The sequence below is a fragment of the Echiichthys vipera genome, assembly GCF_963691815.1.
Source record: "Echiichthys vipera genome assembly, chromosome: 16".
Classification (NCBI taxonomy): domain Eukaryota; kingdom Metazoa; phylum Chordata; class Actinopteri; order Perciformes; family Trachinidae; genus Echiichthys; species Echiichthys vipera.
In genome coordinates this window covers 13,000,224-13,016,753 of record NC_139841.1, presented here as the reverse complement: position 1 = coordinate 13,016,753, position 16,530 = coordinate 13,000,224, and the positions used below count along the sequence as shown (strand labels likewise).

At 41.6% G+C, this 16,530-nt stretch overlaps 1 protein-coding gene across 2 annotated transcripts in view; it reads right to left on the bottom strand.

Annotated features, from left to right (window-relative positions):
- palm2akap2 (PALM2 and AKAP2 fusion) overlaps positions 1-16,530 on the bottom strand; it is a gene marked incomplete at its 3' end in the record, with an annotated part of 89,118 nt that overhangs the window by 29,793 nt on the left and 42,795 nt on the right. For both annotated transcript variants that reach the window (XM_083929414.1, XM_083929415.1), the window contains 4 exons: positions 12,821-12,935; positions 10,866-10,887; positions 9,604-9,729; positions 7,487-8,314 (listed from right to left, as the gene is read on the bottom strand). In XM_083929414.1, the coding sequence (XP_083785540.1) occupies positions 7,487-8,314; positions 9,604-9,729; positions 10,866-10,887; positions 12,821-12,935 (1,091 nt within the window). The remainder of the gene's footprint in view (positions 1-7,486; positions 8,315-9,603; positions 9,730-10,865; positions 10,888-12,820; positions 12,936-16,530) is intronic.

Here is a 16,530-nt window from a genome sequence, read left to right as displayed (position 1 = left end):
GTAGAACGGATGCATGGATTATGAAATTCTGGGCTGGTACAATGTTTAAAATAACAATTTGAACAAAGCCAATATTGTTTGTTGTCGTGTATTTTGCTTTTGTTGTTATTTATTACCCGTTTTGTGCTCGGACAAACTATTTTAAAGAAATCCAACCCTTCATTACACTGTCTATCTTTGAAGGAGCACAAATTCAATCATATGAACAACCTTTGACATAACTATCTTTCATGTGAAAAAGTAACCTTTTAATGCAACATTTAGCAAGTGCAAAGTTGATGCAATACAGCAGATCATCATCTGCCACTGCAGCCGGTGAATTTCATCTTATTTGTGATTGGACGATAGTAGTCGACAAGGCAAATAACATCTGATAACGATGTTTGACCAATTAAGTCGTTGCATCCCCAATCAGCAGTAGTAATAGTGTATTAAACTCACCCCCAGGAGTGATATACTGGTATACACATCCAATAATTCAGCTGTCATATCTGTTGCCTCTTCATTTACTACCTCAAAAAGATCTACCACTTAATTTTGCTTTAAATTGTATGTCCTGTTGTTTGTATGTAAAGTTTCAGTTACAGGAGTGAACAACAAATAACGTGCAACATTACAGATGAGAGTTAAATCGGTGCTGGTGAGTTACTGTACATGTGGTCGGGAGAAGTCACAGTGCTTACATCCATGCACATTTTCCACCTGTTGACACGTCCATTATCATCCTATTGTGTGTGTGCGTGTAATGTCTAATATTAAATGCGGCCGTGGCTTCTGATGAACACCAGGCTGTCATTGTCTCAAATCAATTAGTGCTCATTATCACAGAAAACATACCTACCCTCTGTGCAGGAAGAGAGAGAATGTGTGTGTATGTGTGTTAGTGCTGTTTTCAGATGGTTGTCATGACATCTGTAATATAATCATTTATCACCTTGTATTATGTCCCCTGGGGATGTGTGCGTCATGTTTGTGCTGCTGCCCTCCCCGGATCATGTGTTTTAAATAATAACAGCCAGTCCGTCGTCTGAGATAGAAGCTCATTATCAAAAGAAAGATGACATTGTTCAACTGCTATATGCAATCTCTATAAAAAAAAAATCTCTATATTTATCTATGGTTTTAGAAAATGTCCTGACATAGCTCTAGAGTGAATTGTATGTTCAATGGTTATCATAAGTGAACGTTATCCTTGAAAGTGTCATTGAAAAAGACTGTGGCCACATCTGTGTTCATGCAGTGTGCTTTTGAATGAGTGTGAGTTTCATACAATATTGTGCTTTAATGTGGTATGCGTAAGGTTTTTCTCTATTGTCCTCTCTGTATATTGCTGTGAGGTTAAAGTTAGATAATGGAGCATAGAGCAAGATGAGTTCTTGCAGTACCTACTATTGATACCAGGGGGGCGCCTCAGGGCTCCTGCAAAACTAGGGCACGGAGGTATCCGAAGTACTGATCGAACTACCAGTTTATCTAGCTGTTCACACACCTTTCTACTTTCCTTCAGCACCACCTACCTTCCCCTACCTCTCCCATACATCCTTTTGAACATGGAACTATGCCCATGTTCAAAATGAATACCTGTTCTTTCTGCAGTCTAAGACAATCTAAAAATATTAGCCAAATCCAAAAACTGGAGTGCTAAAACTCTAATTTCTAATGTCAACAAATAAAAAGTGTGGAGCCTCTCCAGCGACTGACTTTAAGTTTCAGAACGGACAACACTACAATAGAATAAAGCTCATTTGGGTATGAAAAAAAGAAGAAGAAAACACTGTCTATGGAGCAGCTCCAGACTTGATACTTGATGACGTCACAAGTTTGAGACTTATTTTTTCTGGATTCTGGCTTTGAGAGAGAGTAGCTCATGTTAGCAAATATTGTTTGAACCTTCTTAGGGAAATGACATATTGAAATTCTTAATTTAGCTGTTTTTTCCCTTTTAGTCTTCACCCTCCTATCCTCCTACTTACTCCCTATTTTTGCAGTGTGTAACTCAAAAGATGCCACAGACACAGTATGAGTCCCTAAAGTAATTTTGCAGTAATATTAGAGAGATAAGATTGATTGCTTTCATGAACAGTAGTCATACTGAAAGAAACAGCTTACATTCAAACTCTTCGTCCAAGTCCCAGTACAACCATCCTTTATTCTGGTTTACTTGTAGGAACATACTGTCTGATACCGATGCTTTAATCTCATTGTCAGTATTTCACAGTGAGTGTGCAGCTACAGTCACAGAGCCTCAGCGTTGTTTCAAATAGGCCACATTAATCTCAATGAATGCCTAGACATTTTCTGAATGTTTTATATAGCTGGTTTTCAAGCATTTGTTGCATTAGGGGCTATTTGAATCAAGTAAATATTACAAAACCAGTCAAAATATTCGGAGGTGCTCAGAATAAAGAAGGTCTCAGTGAATCATAGCAGAATTTGTGTAATTTCTGACTCACTATGACAGGAGTTTTTGTCGTGCTCTAGTTTGTTTGGTAGCTTAAAGTGTAAGTCCGGCGAAAATGGAGCCAATGGCATTTTTTGCCATGAAAATACATCAGATAAGCCACCGAGTTTTTCCGTTGATAAACCATGTATAGATATAGCCCCAAAGGGCTAACACTGATTAGCTCGGGGCAGTGCGCTGAACCATCCAAAATGGCATTTTTAACCACTAATACTGCTCAAAATAGCACCAAACCTCTGCAGTAGCATGATTAGAGTCCCTACACTTAAAACGAAGCACCAACAAGGTAGTTAGTGAACCCGGAGTTTATGTTAAAAAAAATCTGTCTCGATGGCTTATTTGATGTATTTTCATCCCGAAAAAGACCATGTGGTCGATTTGCGCCGGACTAATACTATCACTGGGTTTGAATAAATTACACTAAAAAGTACGACAGGAAGTTGTATGAGCTGACTTTCATTTGTGAGTTTGTGGTGCAACTTGATTGATAACCTCACCTGATTGTATTTGTTTCGTCTTATGTGACTTTTGAAAATACTGGATACAATATCACTGCTACGTGTAAGTGTATAATGTGTGTGTGTGTGTGTGTGTGTGTGTGTGTGTGTGTGTGTGTGTGTGTGTGTGTGTGTTTGTGCTTGTTAGTGGCAGTGGGTATTATAACAGATAGGGGTGCAGTAAGGATAGCTTTAATCTCTGTGTCAGCAGCCAATGAAAAAAGTGAATGTTAGAGACAGATGGAAAGAACAACAAGCAAGAGACGGCAGGAGGGCACTGGAGAAACTCAGCTTTATTGACCAAAGATAGAGGATACAGACATCAGAGAGAGAGAGAGAGAGAGAGAGAGAGAGAATGTGACAGAGGGAGTTGTCATACCCATAGAAAGAGAAAGAGAGAGAGAAGTGTGAACAATAGAAAATGGCTCCTTTTCTGTTTTAACAGTCCATACAACCGTGAGGGCAGGCAGACAAGAAAAAGAGAGACCCCTACAGAGTCAGAGGAGTACTGCAGCTGTGGCAGTAGATCTGGTAAACTCTGTTGTTCACGAACAGCTCCTTGCATTACATCAAAAACACGCACACACAACCCCACACAGGTTAACTGGATTGGTCAGGGTCCATTACCTAGAACTCAGCCTAACTCTTTTCTTGTTTGTTTTTCTCATGAGTTATGTAGGGAAGCCCTTAAAGGCAAGTAGGATTTTTATTTTTATTTTTTCCGATGATCCATTTTGTAACTCTGATCTAAATTGTTTTCTCTCCTGTGTTTGTGACTCATGAGCGGTTCGAAAAAAGTTTTGCCAGGATCATTTTTTTATTTTTTTTTCACAGGTGGTGAAAAAGTTGTTACACAACTTTTTTTTTTGTCAGGACGCTCTCTGTCAGTTTTCTTTTTTTCATCTGTAAAATCAGGTGAAACATTTTTTAGGTGGTGAGCATTCAAGTTTTTCTTTAACCTTTCAAATTTTGTTTTATTTTATTTTTTCATCTTTGAAAATTACAGTGCCCCAGAAGTCCAGAAAGTTATATATTTTTAATTATTTTGTGTGAACAAGATAAAAAAAAAAAGAATATCACCTTTCGGGGCTTCAGGGGCCCCCTAGAAAAACAGGTGGAAAATTACCCTGGCAAAACAAAGTCATAAACAAAGAAAGAAAACAGTTTGAATAAAACTTAGAAAATCGAACACCAAAAAATTAAATCTCACAGTCCTCTCATGGCTTCCGTTTTTTTTTGTAGGTACAAATAGTAAGTGCTTCTTTGCTCTGTTGCACATCACGTGGGTATGTTACACCTTGGGGAAACAAACTCTCGAGAATACATTTCTCTGCATAGCCTCCTCAATCTTTAACAGTCATGCAATGAATATGTTTTGGCATATCTGGTACACTGAACAGGACAACATTAGCAATTGTCTCCAGCCTACAAAAGCCTTGCAGTCTCCAAATAAACTTAATTAAGGAAAATAACTGCGACAAACTGCTCAAAAGAACCATCTTGGTGTCAAGTATAATGTGAATTTGCTTGCATTTTGTTTTTGGAAAAATTGTTATTTTGCAGATATATTCCAACCATTACTAGCTTTGAATAAAAGACAGATTCAAATGTTTAACAAAAATGAATGGAAACTAATGGCTGCCAGGAGTGAATTGGTTTATATAATATAACTAATATAACTTCTAATGGTTGTATTTAATAGGCTATCATGCAAATCAAATGGAGTGTTGTTCAAGATCCTGCCTCTTCACAATGTTTTAAGATCCTCAGATGCCTTCGTGGCCAACCGTAACACATCTGGGAATGGAAGCAGCCACCAAGAGTTCAGAGAAGGTGGTGTTGGTGGTCAGAAGAAGGGAAAACGTGTTGGTTGGTTAATTGTGAGATTACACACAGCAAAAGCAGTGAAGTTAGAGAATGAAAATATACAAAGCTTGCGTTTGTGCACTCATACAGTCATCATATGGCATCGTAGGACATCAGAACAATGTCTAGTACCCATAATAATCAGAATTATCTCTAGATCTCTATATAGATGTGGAAAATAAAATCACTAAATAGAATATAGAGCATATTTACATTCTTTATCTACACAGGGAACTAGACCCCTGGCGGGCCTGGTGGTGGCCAATCACACAGCCAGCTCGACCGACTGACAGCAGCAGCGGCCAATCACATTTAAGCGTGGAAGGCCGACATACAGTTCAGCACTGACAGGACAGTTTAGAGGTGGAATCGTAGTGCTGTGCACAGAGCCGTGTAAGGAGAAAACAGATTTACCTTTCAGTGCTGGACATATGCTATTGTTGCCAAGGAATACTGTTTCAGCCTTTCATTATTTTTTTAGGAGTATTATCTGAGTTAGTATACAGTGCATAGAAAGATGTTCTTTACTATGGCCAGAACCAGTAAAGCAGTCAAACACATGGCTGAAGAGAGAAAGAAAAAGAACTGCACTCTGCAAAATAAAGTTTGTTTAGAGGCTCTTCAGGTCAGGTTAGCGAGTGTTCGATGTCACCTTTTTGTCTGTTTTATTTTTCTCATGATGTGAATAAATTATATGAAGACCCAGGTTGGATTTGAGCCAAGGACATCATGGCCACTTGAATCACACCTGAGCCACACAAACAACACCAAATCACATTATTGGGATCCGAAGGGCCTCTCTAAGCTCTTTGCAAAATGTGTGGACCTCTTCTTCAATCACATATCTGGGCCCCGTTTGACTTTATTGTACAAGTGTACAATGGCAAAAAGTTGTCACTAACTCTCCCCAAATAATATCTATTCACTAGATGACTATTGAGCATCACCATCGTCTCTATTCCATAGAACGTCAAAAACACTTGAAATTGAATTTCCAGAGCATCCATTAACATTCAACAGAATGAGGATGATTCCTGCTTTTGAGGGCTTTTCTGAAAACCAGCCACGTAAAAAGACCTACAGTGTAATATATATGATGTTATTATGACACCCAGGCCACATTTTTGCAGCACCCTTGTAAACGAGAGCCTGGTTGGTGACTACAGCATGAGCTGGCAGTGTTTTCAGTCGTTTTAGAATTGTAAAGAGTAATAAAAGATCTCTGGTGGCCTCCTACACCAATGAAGTGAATTTATTGGACAAAGGGATGAACAAGAATTGCACATATTCTTTCTCTTAAAGCTCATTTTGAGCAGAGGCGTCATTATTAAGTTACATGCTAGTGCTTGTCATTATTTGTTATTCAAAAATGTTTGTGCCCTGCTGTTAGTGGTAGTAACCCACATTTGTTTTCATAGGTTGAAATACATGTTCCTTCTCCGCCTCGTTGAGCTGCCGTTAGCTTCCTGTGCTCTATAGCCTTTAGGCACACTGGAAAAGTTGGCTGTATAGATCCTGCTGGCTGCCAAAATGTGTTCCACTGCTTCTTATTGGCTGCTGAGTTAGGAAGTAATAGAATAGGAGGAAATTACCTCAGCAGTGGAATAGCAAGAGTTAACGGACAGAACAAGAGAGAGATAGAGAGAGAGAGAGTAAGAAAGAGAGGGTGAGAAAGAGAGAGAGGAGGAGGAGAAAGACTCCTGTTTCTACTAACTACAATGTCAAAAACCTCAGTTTCCCACGGAAACAGCCATCCCAACAATTCAATGGGCCTTTTAAACTTTCAAAACATAAGAGAGAGAGGAAAAAAAGTTCAGATAACAACGGCAAACTGAAAAAAAAGCCTAATGGAAACTTCTAATTATCTCTATTTTCTTTTGTTAGGACTATCGATGTGGAAGAATGAAGAGGCACATAAAGAAACCAAGGCAACAAGTTTCCTCCTCTCCACCCTGGTCAGAGAGTCAGTACATGAAGAGGGGGTAGTCTGAGTTTGTAGGTCGGGAGTGCGGTTGTTCATGTGTGTGTATGTTTGGAGAGAACAGGAGATAATCTGTGGAACGCAGGGTTGAGAGAAAAGGAAGTGGGAGGTGACTGAATAGAGAGATTTTAAAAAATCACTGAAGCTGTGTCTGTCTTTTTGAATGTTTTATAAACTGGCTCATTAAAAGACGAAGATCTGGTTGATTGTGTTAGACAGAGTGGCGTTATGAATGATTGTCCTTAAAGTCTTAATGACCGCTGAGAGGAGTTTTATATGACTTGGTTTAGGCTGAACAATATTCACCATCTTTATGTCTGTTTTTACCATTTAATATAGTAACGTGACAACAGCTTTATTTGAATTCATGAAATTTACCGCATTGTCTGGGGAGACAGGAGGCGTGAAGGCAGAGTCTCCATGAGGGTGACCAATGAGCAGAGGTGTAGTTTGTTTTGTAAAAAGTCTGACAGAAGCGTGTGTGCGTGCATGTGTGTGTGTGCCAACCGATCAGAGTCCAGAGGAAGAGGAGGAGGAGGAGGAAGGCAGGGCTTCTGTTAGTAACCATCCAGAGACAGAGGAGAAGAGAGGGGTGTTGTGGGTAATAATAAAAGGGTGGAAGAGGGAGAAGATTCAGTCACATGAGGATGCAGCACTCGCAGCGTTTCCTCTTGTCTGTACCTGTGGCGGGGGTGAGGCTGGGCGGTGGGGCCGCGTTGGCGTCGGGGTTGGCGGGGGGCGAGGAGGTGCTGTCGGGCTCACGGCCGTCAGATGACAGTTCCGTGCTGATGGCCTCGGAGGTGGCTGGCCGCCCTGACACGAGGTCGGCCGCTGTGCCGTCGATGATGGATAGGTCGGTGACTGTCTTCTCCCTCAGCGATTTCTCATCGTCTTCGTCGATCAGAACCACCTCGGCCTTCACGGCGCCATCAAAACCTAGGAGCCGCCTGCTCTCGCTCGTGTCCTCAACGTCCTGGTAGCCTAGGAACACCATGGTGACTGGGTGCTCTGCGCTAGCTTGGGGGATGGAGGCGAGCTCCTCGCCCGGGTGGGCTGAGGAGCCGGGCTGGGTTGTAATGGGAGCAGAGGGGGGCATCATGCCGAGCTGGGGCTCCCTCTGGAGGGTGACTTTGGCTGGCGGGCTCGAAGGAATGGATGGCGGGGCGCAGGAGGGCGGAGACAGATCGTCAACATCTGCCGGGGAAACATAAGCCTGCGGGGAGGCCGGGGTCACCGTCACCTGACCCCTGCCAACGTCTCCCCCTTGAGCGATGGGCCTGGCAGCTCGCTGGATCAGCTGGTCAACCTGCGCGGAGCTCCAGCCGTTCTCCACATTGCTGGTGGACACACCCCCGGAGGAAGTGACCTCATAGACCACTTTCCTGCCGTCGTCGTAGACTTTGATGCCGCGCGACGCCGCGTCCAGCGGGCTCACGCGGTTGGCTGACAGGACACGCTGCTCGCCGGTCTGCGGGTCATGCTGCACGTTGATCTCCATGGCAAACATTGCTGTAAGGAGGGGAAGGGGGGGGGGGTAGTTGGAGGGAGAGGGAGGATTGAGGGGTTGATGCAGAGGGGAGTGGGGTTAAAAGTAAATGTGAAGGGGTGGGGGGGGGGGTGTGGGGAGGAAAAAGTGAAGGGAGTGAAGCATGAGGACGGGGACACAGTGTTATCTGCAACTGCAACACAAGTGTCTTATTTAAACTGCTGAGTATGTAATTAGTAAAACACCACACATTACCTTAACTGCATTAAAAATACAGACGAGGGAACAAGAAATGCAAATACCCAACTTTAACTCACTGTGCCTAATGTCAGCGAGGACAAGAATACAATGGTATGGTAAAATTGTATAGTAACCACCTTCTTTAAAGACGACCAATGATTTGGTAGATGTCAAGAAAAATATTTTGCCTTTAATCCTCACACGTAATCTCGTGACTAAAGACACTTGATGTAGCGATTGTATTATATTTTCAGTTAATTTTGCAGAGTACACATTAAGTAGATAATAATAAAAATATTTATGCCTGGTATTTGGTTCTGTCCACATGCTTGTCTTTTGATGTAAAGATAAGTCACGAGCACAACCGTCTAACTTCCTCGCTCAGCCCTGCAATCTGCGCTGTTATTTTGTAGAGCTAATCCCCAGTGCAGAGTCAGCACAATACAATGAAACAAACATGTAAGATGACAGTTTTCCATTTACTATCGAAACTTTTTTTGTATTGATATCACTGAGAGTAAAGACTAAAACTATACCTAATTCTAAACTCACTAGTACAAAAACTAAAGCTAACAATGATCAACTTAGTGCTACAATACAGCATAGAACTACTACATCAGTTAAACTAATGATATGTCTACAACCAGAGACACAGTAAGACTTTTACAGAGACTAAAAATAATGCAAATGAATGAATGAATTTGATTCTACAGTCTGAGTTGTAGTCTTGTCTAAAGTTATTGCTAACATAAGTCAAGTCAGCTCAAAAATGGATCCAATGCTCGATGCGCGTCCAGTATCCAGTGTTGATACCCCATGGTGTGTGTCTTTATGTGTTGATGACTATGTTGGCTGCATGCTGGTGTGTATCTGTTAAAGTCAGTAAGAGATTTGACTCAAGTTCTGCGAACGTGTGTGTATCTGTTGCTCGTCCACCCTCCCTGTGCGTGTGAGTTTGTCCTGGTTATAATCCAACTTGGCTGCCACCCAAAATCTTCCCGTCCTCCCTCCCTCCCCTCCCTCTCTCTTCTTCACTCCCCTCCCTCACCCTCACCTCCTCCCTCTGTCTTACCAGGTCTTGGTATGGCGTGCTCTCCGGAGGCAGGTGGGCCGGTCCTGGGCTGTGTGGCCAGGACGAGGTGGTCAGGATCGCCGTCCGTGCAGTCCGAGAGAGGGGAGGTCATGCAGCCGGTGGCATCTAGTGAGCAGGAGCACAATGGGGGGGAGTGACACATGGTCAGAGGGACGTTAGAGGCCGTCAGGGAGAGCCACAAACACACACATAGACACTCATGCGCGCACACACACACCTCAGTGATGTGTAACCACACCCTGACACAAAAACACACACACATACTGCCCAGCCCCCCAACAGGGAAATAAACCACACCTCTGACACACACACACACACAGACACACAGACACACACACACACACACACACACACACACACACACACACACACACACACACACACACACACACACACACACACACACACACACACATACAACATCTAATTTCTCTGTTTCTGTGTCCACGGCAACTCTAGCACCCCTGAGGTTCAGTGCTTATGCAGCAGAAGCGTGTGTGTGTTTGTGTGTGTATGCATGTGTGTGTGTGATTTCAAGAACAAAACATTAGGGGCTTACAGGGCTCGTCTGTGAATAGCAGGGGGATAAAGCCAGCGACTGCAGGCTGCAGAGTCATGGCCTTGTGTGTGTGTGAGTTTCAATAGCCTCGCTGAGCCGGGTTCTGTGTGTGTGTTTTATGTATGTGTGTGTGTGTGTCTGTGTGTGTGTGTGTGTGTGTGTGTGTGTGTGTGTGTGTGCGTGTGTGTGTATGTGTGTGCGTGCATGCACATTTTTTGGTGTGTTTATGTGATTGCGTGCAGGTATATGTATGTCTACGTGTGCTTCCGTGGGTATGGCGGAGTGTGCGTTTGGGGGGTTCAGGAGTGTGCTCTGGCCTGCATCCCTCCTGCCTCAGCGAGACTATTATTCACACACACATACACGCACACACATGCGCGCACACACACACACACACACACACACACACACACACACACACACACACACACACACACACACACACACACACACACACACACACACACACACACACACACACACACACACACACACACACACACACACACACATACATAAAACACACACACACACACACACACACACACACAGAAATAGAAAAAGAGGGACCCCACTGCTGGGAAACAACAATAGCTCAGGGGAGGACACACATTTATCTGTGTTTGTGTGTGTGTGTGTGTGTGTGTGTGTGTGTGTGTGTGTGTGTGTGAGTGTGTCATACCTCCGTCCTGGGCCATCAGACTCTGAAAGACAGGAGAAAATCCATATGAACTATAGCTGAGGGTAAATTTTTGTTGTGATTATGTAATAATGTTTCTTCTTGTTTACAGTTTTTCTCAATTGCTAAAACACTAAACCCTGTTGTCTGAACCAATTTCTCTGTTGCTTGAACACACTGATTGAATCAATCACTCTTTTGGCAAAACCATGAGCACTTTTCACCTGTTTAGACAGAACTTACCAATACATTTTCATTGTGATGCACATGTGCTGCATAATGGTGAGCACAGGTGGCAAAAGTCAAACACGATTAAAGCATGGTTGTCACTACTTGAACACAACAACTCAAAATTGATCACACTTGTGGCTAATGATGTGAGGGAATATATAAAGCCAGTTCAGAGAGCACTGATTTGTGAGGCACTACAATGGATAGAAATCTAAGAGGAAGAGTTTGTGTGAGAGGAGGTCGAGGAGGTCAAGGTGGTCAAGGTGGTCAGCGAAGACAAAGAACAGTAATATCTGACGAAATCAGAGCTACTGTGATTGACCATGTTCTTGTCCATGGTATGAGCATGAGGGAGGCCGGACAAAGGGTACAACCAAACATCGGTAGATTCACTGTGTCCACCTTAATCCGAAGATTTAGAGAAGAGAACAGGTCTTTTTTGACATTATAGTACAGTATGTAAATGTTGAGAGCAAATTACTGTATGGCATATTACAGTATATACTGTACCACAGTATACTGTAAGTAAATATATGTTTCAGTACATCACTGTGCCAATGTACTGTAGTATTGTAATGGAGGGTTAGTCTAACTGTCTGTAGGCCTAGTATTCCATGTATATGTTTTGTATCTGCATGTTCTCTTTTTGTAGAATTGAAAGACTGCCACATAAGGGTGTGAGGACAGGTATGTTCTCCCCACACCAAGAGACCCTAATTCTTGATATGGTCCGTGAGGACAATGCCGAACTGTACACAAGTGGCAAATGCATACAGTTTCTGTTTGTTTTGAACAAATAATATGTGTACTGTAAATGCAAAAGATCTTTGTTTTTTGTACTGTACAAGTGCTACATGTTAATGCACAAGATTTCTGTTTTTTGTCTTTGTGTAAAGTGCTAAATGCAAGTTTTTTTGTTTTGCAACATGCATTCAGCTTCATGTCCTGAGCATTGTGTTTTCTATTTTTCTATGTAGTGTTTAGTGGCTGCTCAGTAGTGTTTTTAATTTTGATTGACTTGGGGCATGATTTGACAACAAAGTTCAGTTTTGGGCACAGATTGAACTGTTTTGAGGTGAAAATTTGGTTTTGCAAGAAGAGTCTGAGGTTTTGTGAATGTAGCTTGAAAATTGTGGTTTGTGTTCACAGTTTAGAGAAAAGGAGAGAAGCTTTCAAGAAATGTGTCTTAGCAATCGAGAAAAACTGTAACACCTCATCCAGGAGAATAATGCTAGATAAGATGCAGAACCCCCAAAATAAATAGTTTATTTCTGACTTCTTTAGTGCTGCCCCCCTTCAGCATTTAGCTTTTGCAGCAATATGACTACCAAGTGCATTTTAAATCAGTTTTACAATGCAATTAAAGATTAACGGCTCTGTTTTGTAAACACAAAGTTCCTTCATCCAGCTCATTTATATCTAGCGCACTTGTGTTTTTAATTAGCAGCACGGCCTATATAAGACTCCAGGTCATTACTGATTTATTTGGTCCCACAAAAAACAATTCATGTGCGTGACAAAACTACAATTAAAGTGTAATAAAACAAGAAACTGATAACATTTTGCTTGAATTACACTTGTTATTTACTTTGAACTGTAATGTCAGTACCAACCAGTTAGAGCAGAGCGATTTCAGTGTTAGCATATTATTCAAAGCCAGCAAGGCGTAGATCTCCGAGCCCCCTCTGAAGCTCATGCGATGTTCTCCACAGTTGGTGTTCTCATACCTTCTGCAGGTCTTCTATCGAGCGCTCCGTCTCTTTCAGACGTTCCCGTAGGATCTGCTCTTTGGCCGATATCTGAGACTCTTCATTCTCCAGTGTACCAATTTCAGACTCCAGCCTGCAAACAAAAAATACACAGGAGGACATTTCCTGTCATGATACTGGAAAAAATGAAGACTCAAGTTTGTTGCCATGTACAGAAAAAAGGTTCTCTGGAAAACACTGCTTGTGTGTTAATATTTGTAATTCTTCCACAAGCTAAAAAAAAAAAAAGATTTGTAAGAGGATACAGATTCCTTCCCAATAATGTCACATTACATTTACACTTAGTAATTATTGACTTATACTGTGGGGTTAGCTACTGTCTCGTGCTGCTGGTATGAAATACTGCAATAGATACCCTGTTGTACTGGTTGCAGCATTTACTACATGGCAGCAGGGGTTGGCTGGGCTTGACACGCCAAGACAGCTTTTACACAACCCTCAATCTGTCTGGTGGTACGGGACTATAATCCGTTACCTTGAGGACAATAGACTAAGGGAGAGGACTAACAAATCTCCAAAACACACCAGAAACCATGAATGTTATTTTTAATAAGGCGGACTTTAGGATTTAGGATTACCTTATTACCTTACCCGGGGTGCATTTACACCAATGTTTTTCAAGTGATCTGGATATAATCCAGATATACCAAACACATAGAATGACCAGACAGAGAAGGGGATCAGCAACTAAAAAGGGACAACCAGGGGAGAGCTTTGCCTAATGAAAAAATCTGTATCAGCAGGTGACGGACTAATAGTTTGTTGGGAAATTGAAAATTACAAATGCTTTTGGAGGTTGGAAAACATATAAATAAATAAAAGTCCCATTTTAACATTTGCTGAGTGTTACTTCAAATCCAGCAGAATGTGGTATAGGTATATGCAATAAACTAGGTATATACTGTATGCAGAGTTATTCATTGACATTAATCTGGCATTAAGGCTGAAGAATTCTATGATCCACACAGTATGTCCTGTTCTGCTAATCCTATTTACAGAAGGTATGGTTACCAATATGTTTCTTCTTCTTTTACTGTAAGTAGTCAGATTGATTTTTACACCAGTATGAATGACGCAACATCTCCTAGGAATGTCAAAACAACCAGGACAGTCTGCAGACATCAGTAAAAGTCCTAAAACCACGCTTAAACTAGGCCTATATACACAACACATACATGCACACACACACACACACACACACATGCATCCTCAAGTGGACATTTGAGCAAGTAGCAACAATACTAGGAAGCAGTCAGGGAGGAGGACCAGGGTTGCTTCCTCACTCGATGCCAGCACTCACAATACTTCAGACTACACTCCTCTGGGACGCGAGGAATGTGTGCGTCAGTGTGTGTGAGCATATGTGCGTAAAAGAGATATTAAGGTTTATTACAGAACTGTTGTTCTTCCCACAGTATTCCAGAATCAATAGGGCTCACTCTTATCAGCATCAGTGACCAAGCAATGAACAAGCACAAGTACACAGTGTCCTGACTGGACTGTTCACCGCTTGAGAGATATTTTATCTGAAGCGTTAAAAGTAACACGAATGCACAGGTTGTTAGTGCGACAATAGGTCAAGTTGAACTGCGCTGAGTTTCCCAAATATCAACAAATGGACAGGGAGTATTTTTGGATTGGTTGGCACAAACAAAATCAAAGATTGTGTCTTTAATGTTTGCCAGAAGATCCTTAGCTTTGGCTCTGATCGCTGAGGTTTAACTAAACAAATCCACACAGTTTGCACTCATCACTTCACCAGCTTCCAATGTTCCTACACAAGATCATCTTCAGTGGTGTGATGTTATACAGCCACTTGTACTGTGGCACTAAAATACTTGTTTTTAAAGCTTTGATGAGTGTGAGGAGGACCAAGCACCCTCCTTCATTGGTTTACATGCTCTCAGAAACTTTAGCCAAATGGTAGATTACATTTATACAGTATCACCTTTATTTAAAGGTTTTTATATCATGTTCATTTTCAGGTTCATATTTGTATTATTCTACTACAACATGGATGCTGTGATGCTAATGATAGATGCTGTTATGTTAAAAAACACATTATTTTTCTCAAACACTTGGTCAGCATTTCAGAATCTTCCACATTTGTGCTCTAGGTGTCTTTGCACCATCACTGCAGCCAGGGAATGACTGTAACGGCCCTGTAGCAACACTTTCTACCTATATATAGCATAGTTGTGACATCACAAATGTACAGAAGTCCTGACGGCTCATTTCAAGGCACAGTTTCTGAATACGGGCTGTGTTCATTTCTCTGTGGATTGAGAGTGTTAATACTTTCACAGTATTTATAAAGCACTTTTTACAATATGGGACCTTTAATCATCGTAAGCAAACACACTGCAGAGGCTGTGGTGTATTGGGTTGGAGTCGCAGTAGGATTATTCTGCAATAAGAATTACAGCTTTATTTTGGCTGCAACTGTCACACAAATATATTGTTTTTCTCTGCTGAATGTTATCACACATTACTTGTGTGTACTAGATGTGAGATCTTGTTTACCTCGGAAAACTGAACAAGGCAAAGTCATTTCTTATCCCAAAAATTGGCCTCATGTAACGGTGGTCTAAAGCCATTGTCTGGATGAAAATAATCAGCACAGTTCGGGGTCGTTCAGTGTTACTTGAAATCAGATGATTCAAGGATGTATAAAAAAAACAATAGTCGATTTTCTCTTGCTACGCCAAGAATATACTAAAATATATCAACATGCACAAAAGCTATTTTAACACCACTTAAATTCTGAAGAGAGCCAGCATCTTATCAGAGTGTATTGTCCATTAAAATGCAATATATCAGGTTCATGTTGGACTGGAACCTAATAGTAGCATGGCAGTGGCCTCTCTCTCTCTCTCTCTTTCGCACGCACACACGCATGCACACACGCACGCACACACACACACATACACACACACACACACACACACACACACACACACACACACACACACTACCATTTTGGTGTTACTGGTGTTCATCTTCATTAAATTTGATAACTTGTGTCTCTTCTCTCTGTAGCAGATGTCTGTACCCTGTTGCCTCTCAGGGGCTACTCTTCCCTGCTCCTCCCTTACTCATTTCCTTTTTTCCTTTCTAGCTGGAAATGGATTTTACTTCTGCTTCCTGTAAGCCGCATGAGGTCATGCCAAGATGGGCAAGAAAGAAGATTTATGACCAGAGGAGGATGCAGGTTTCTCATCCTATTACATCACCACAACTACAGGTACAGCATTATACCTGTAGTTATCAGCGTCTATTGTGCATACATCCTTGTCTATTGCTTGTAACACTCAACCAAATATCATGAAAACATTTTGGATGTAATTTAAATCCTCTCTAACTATAAGTATGACCTGTCAGAGCTAATGAAAAATCACTCTCATATCACAGTAGGGACTCGCACTGTGTCTGTGATACCTACAGTAATGAGTTTATCCACTACAACAAAATGTTGAGCAGGTAAGACAGCTGGTAAAAAAGGGTATCGCCGCTGTCTGAAAGAAACCTTGTATCTCAATATTTTGGCATTTTTATTTTTTCAATTTATGAAGGCATACATAAGTGCTATTGGTCATTCTTCTTCTGTGTTTGGGTTTAATATAGAGATGCACGATCCAGTTTTTTGCTATCCAATCCGATACCGATAC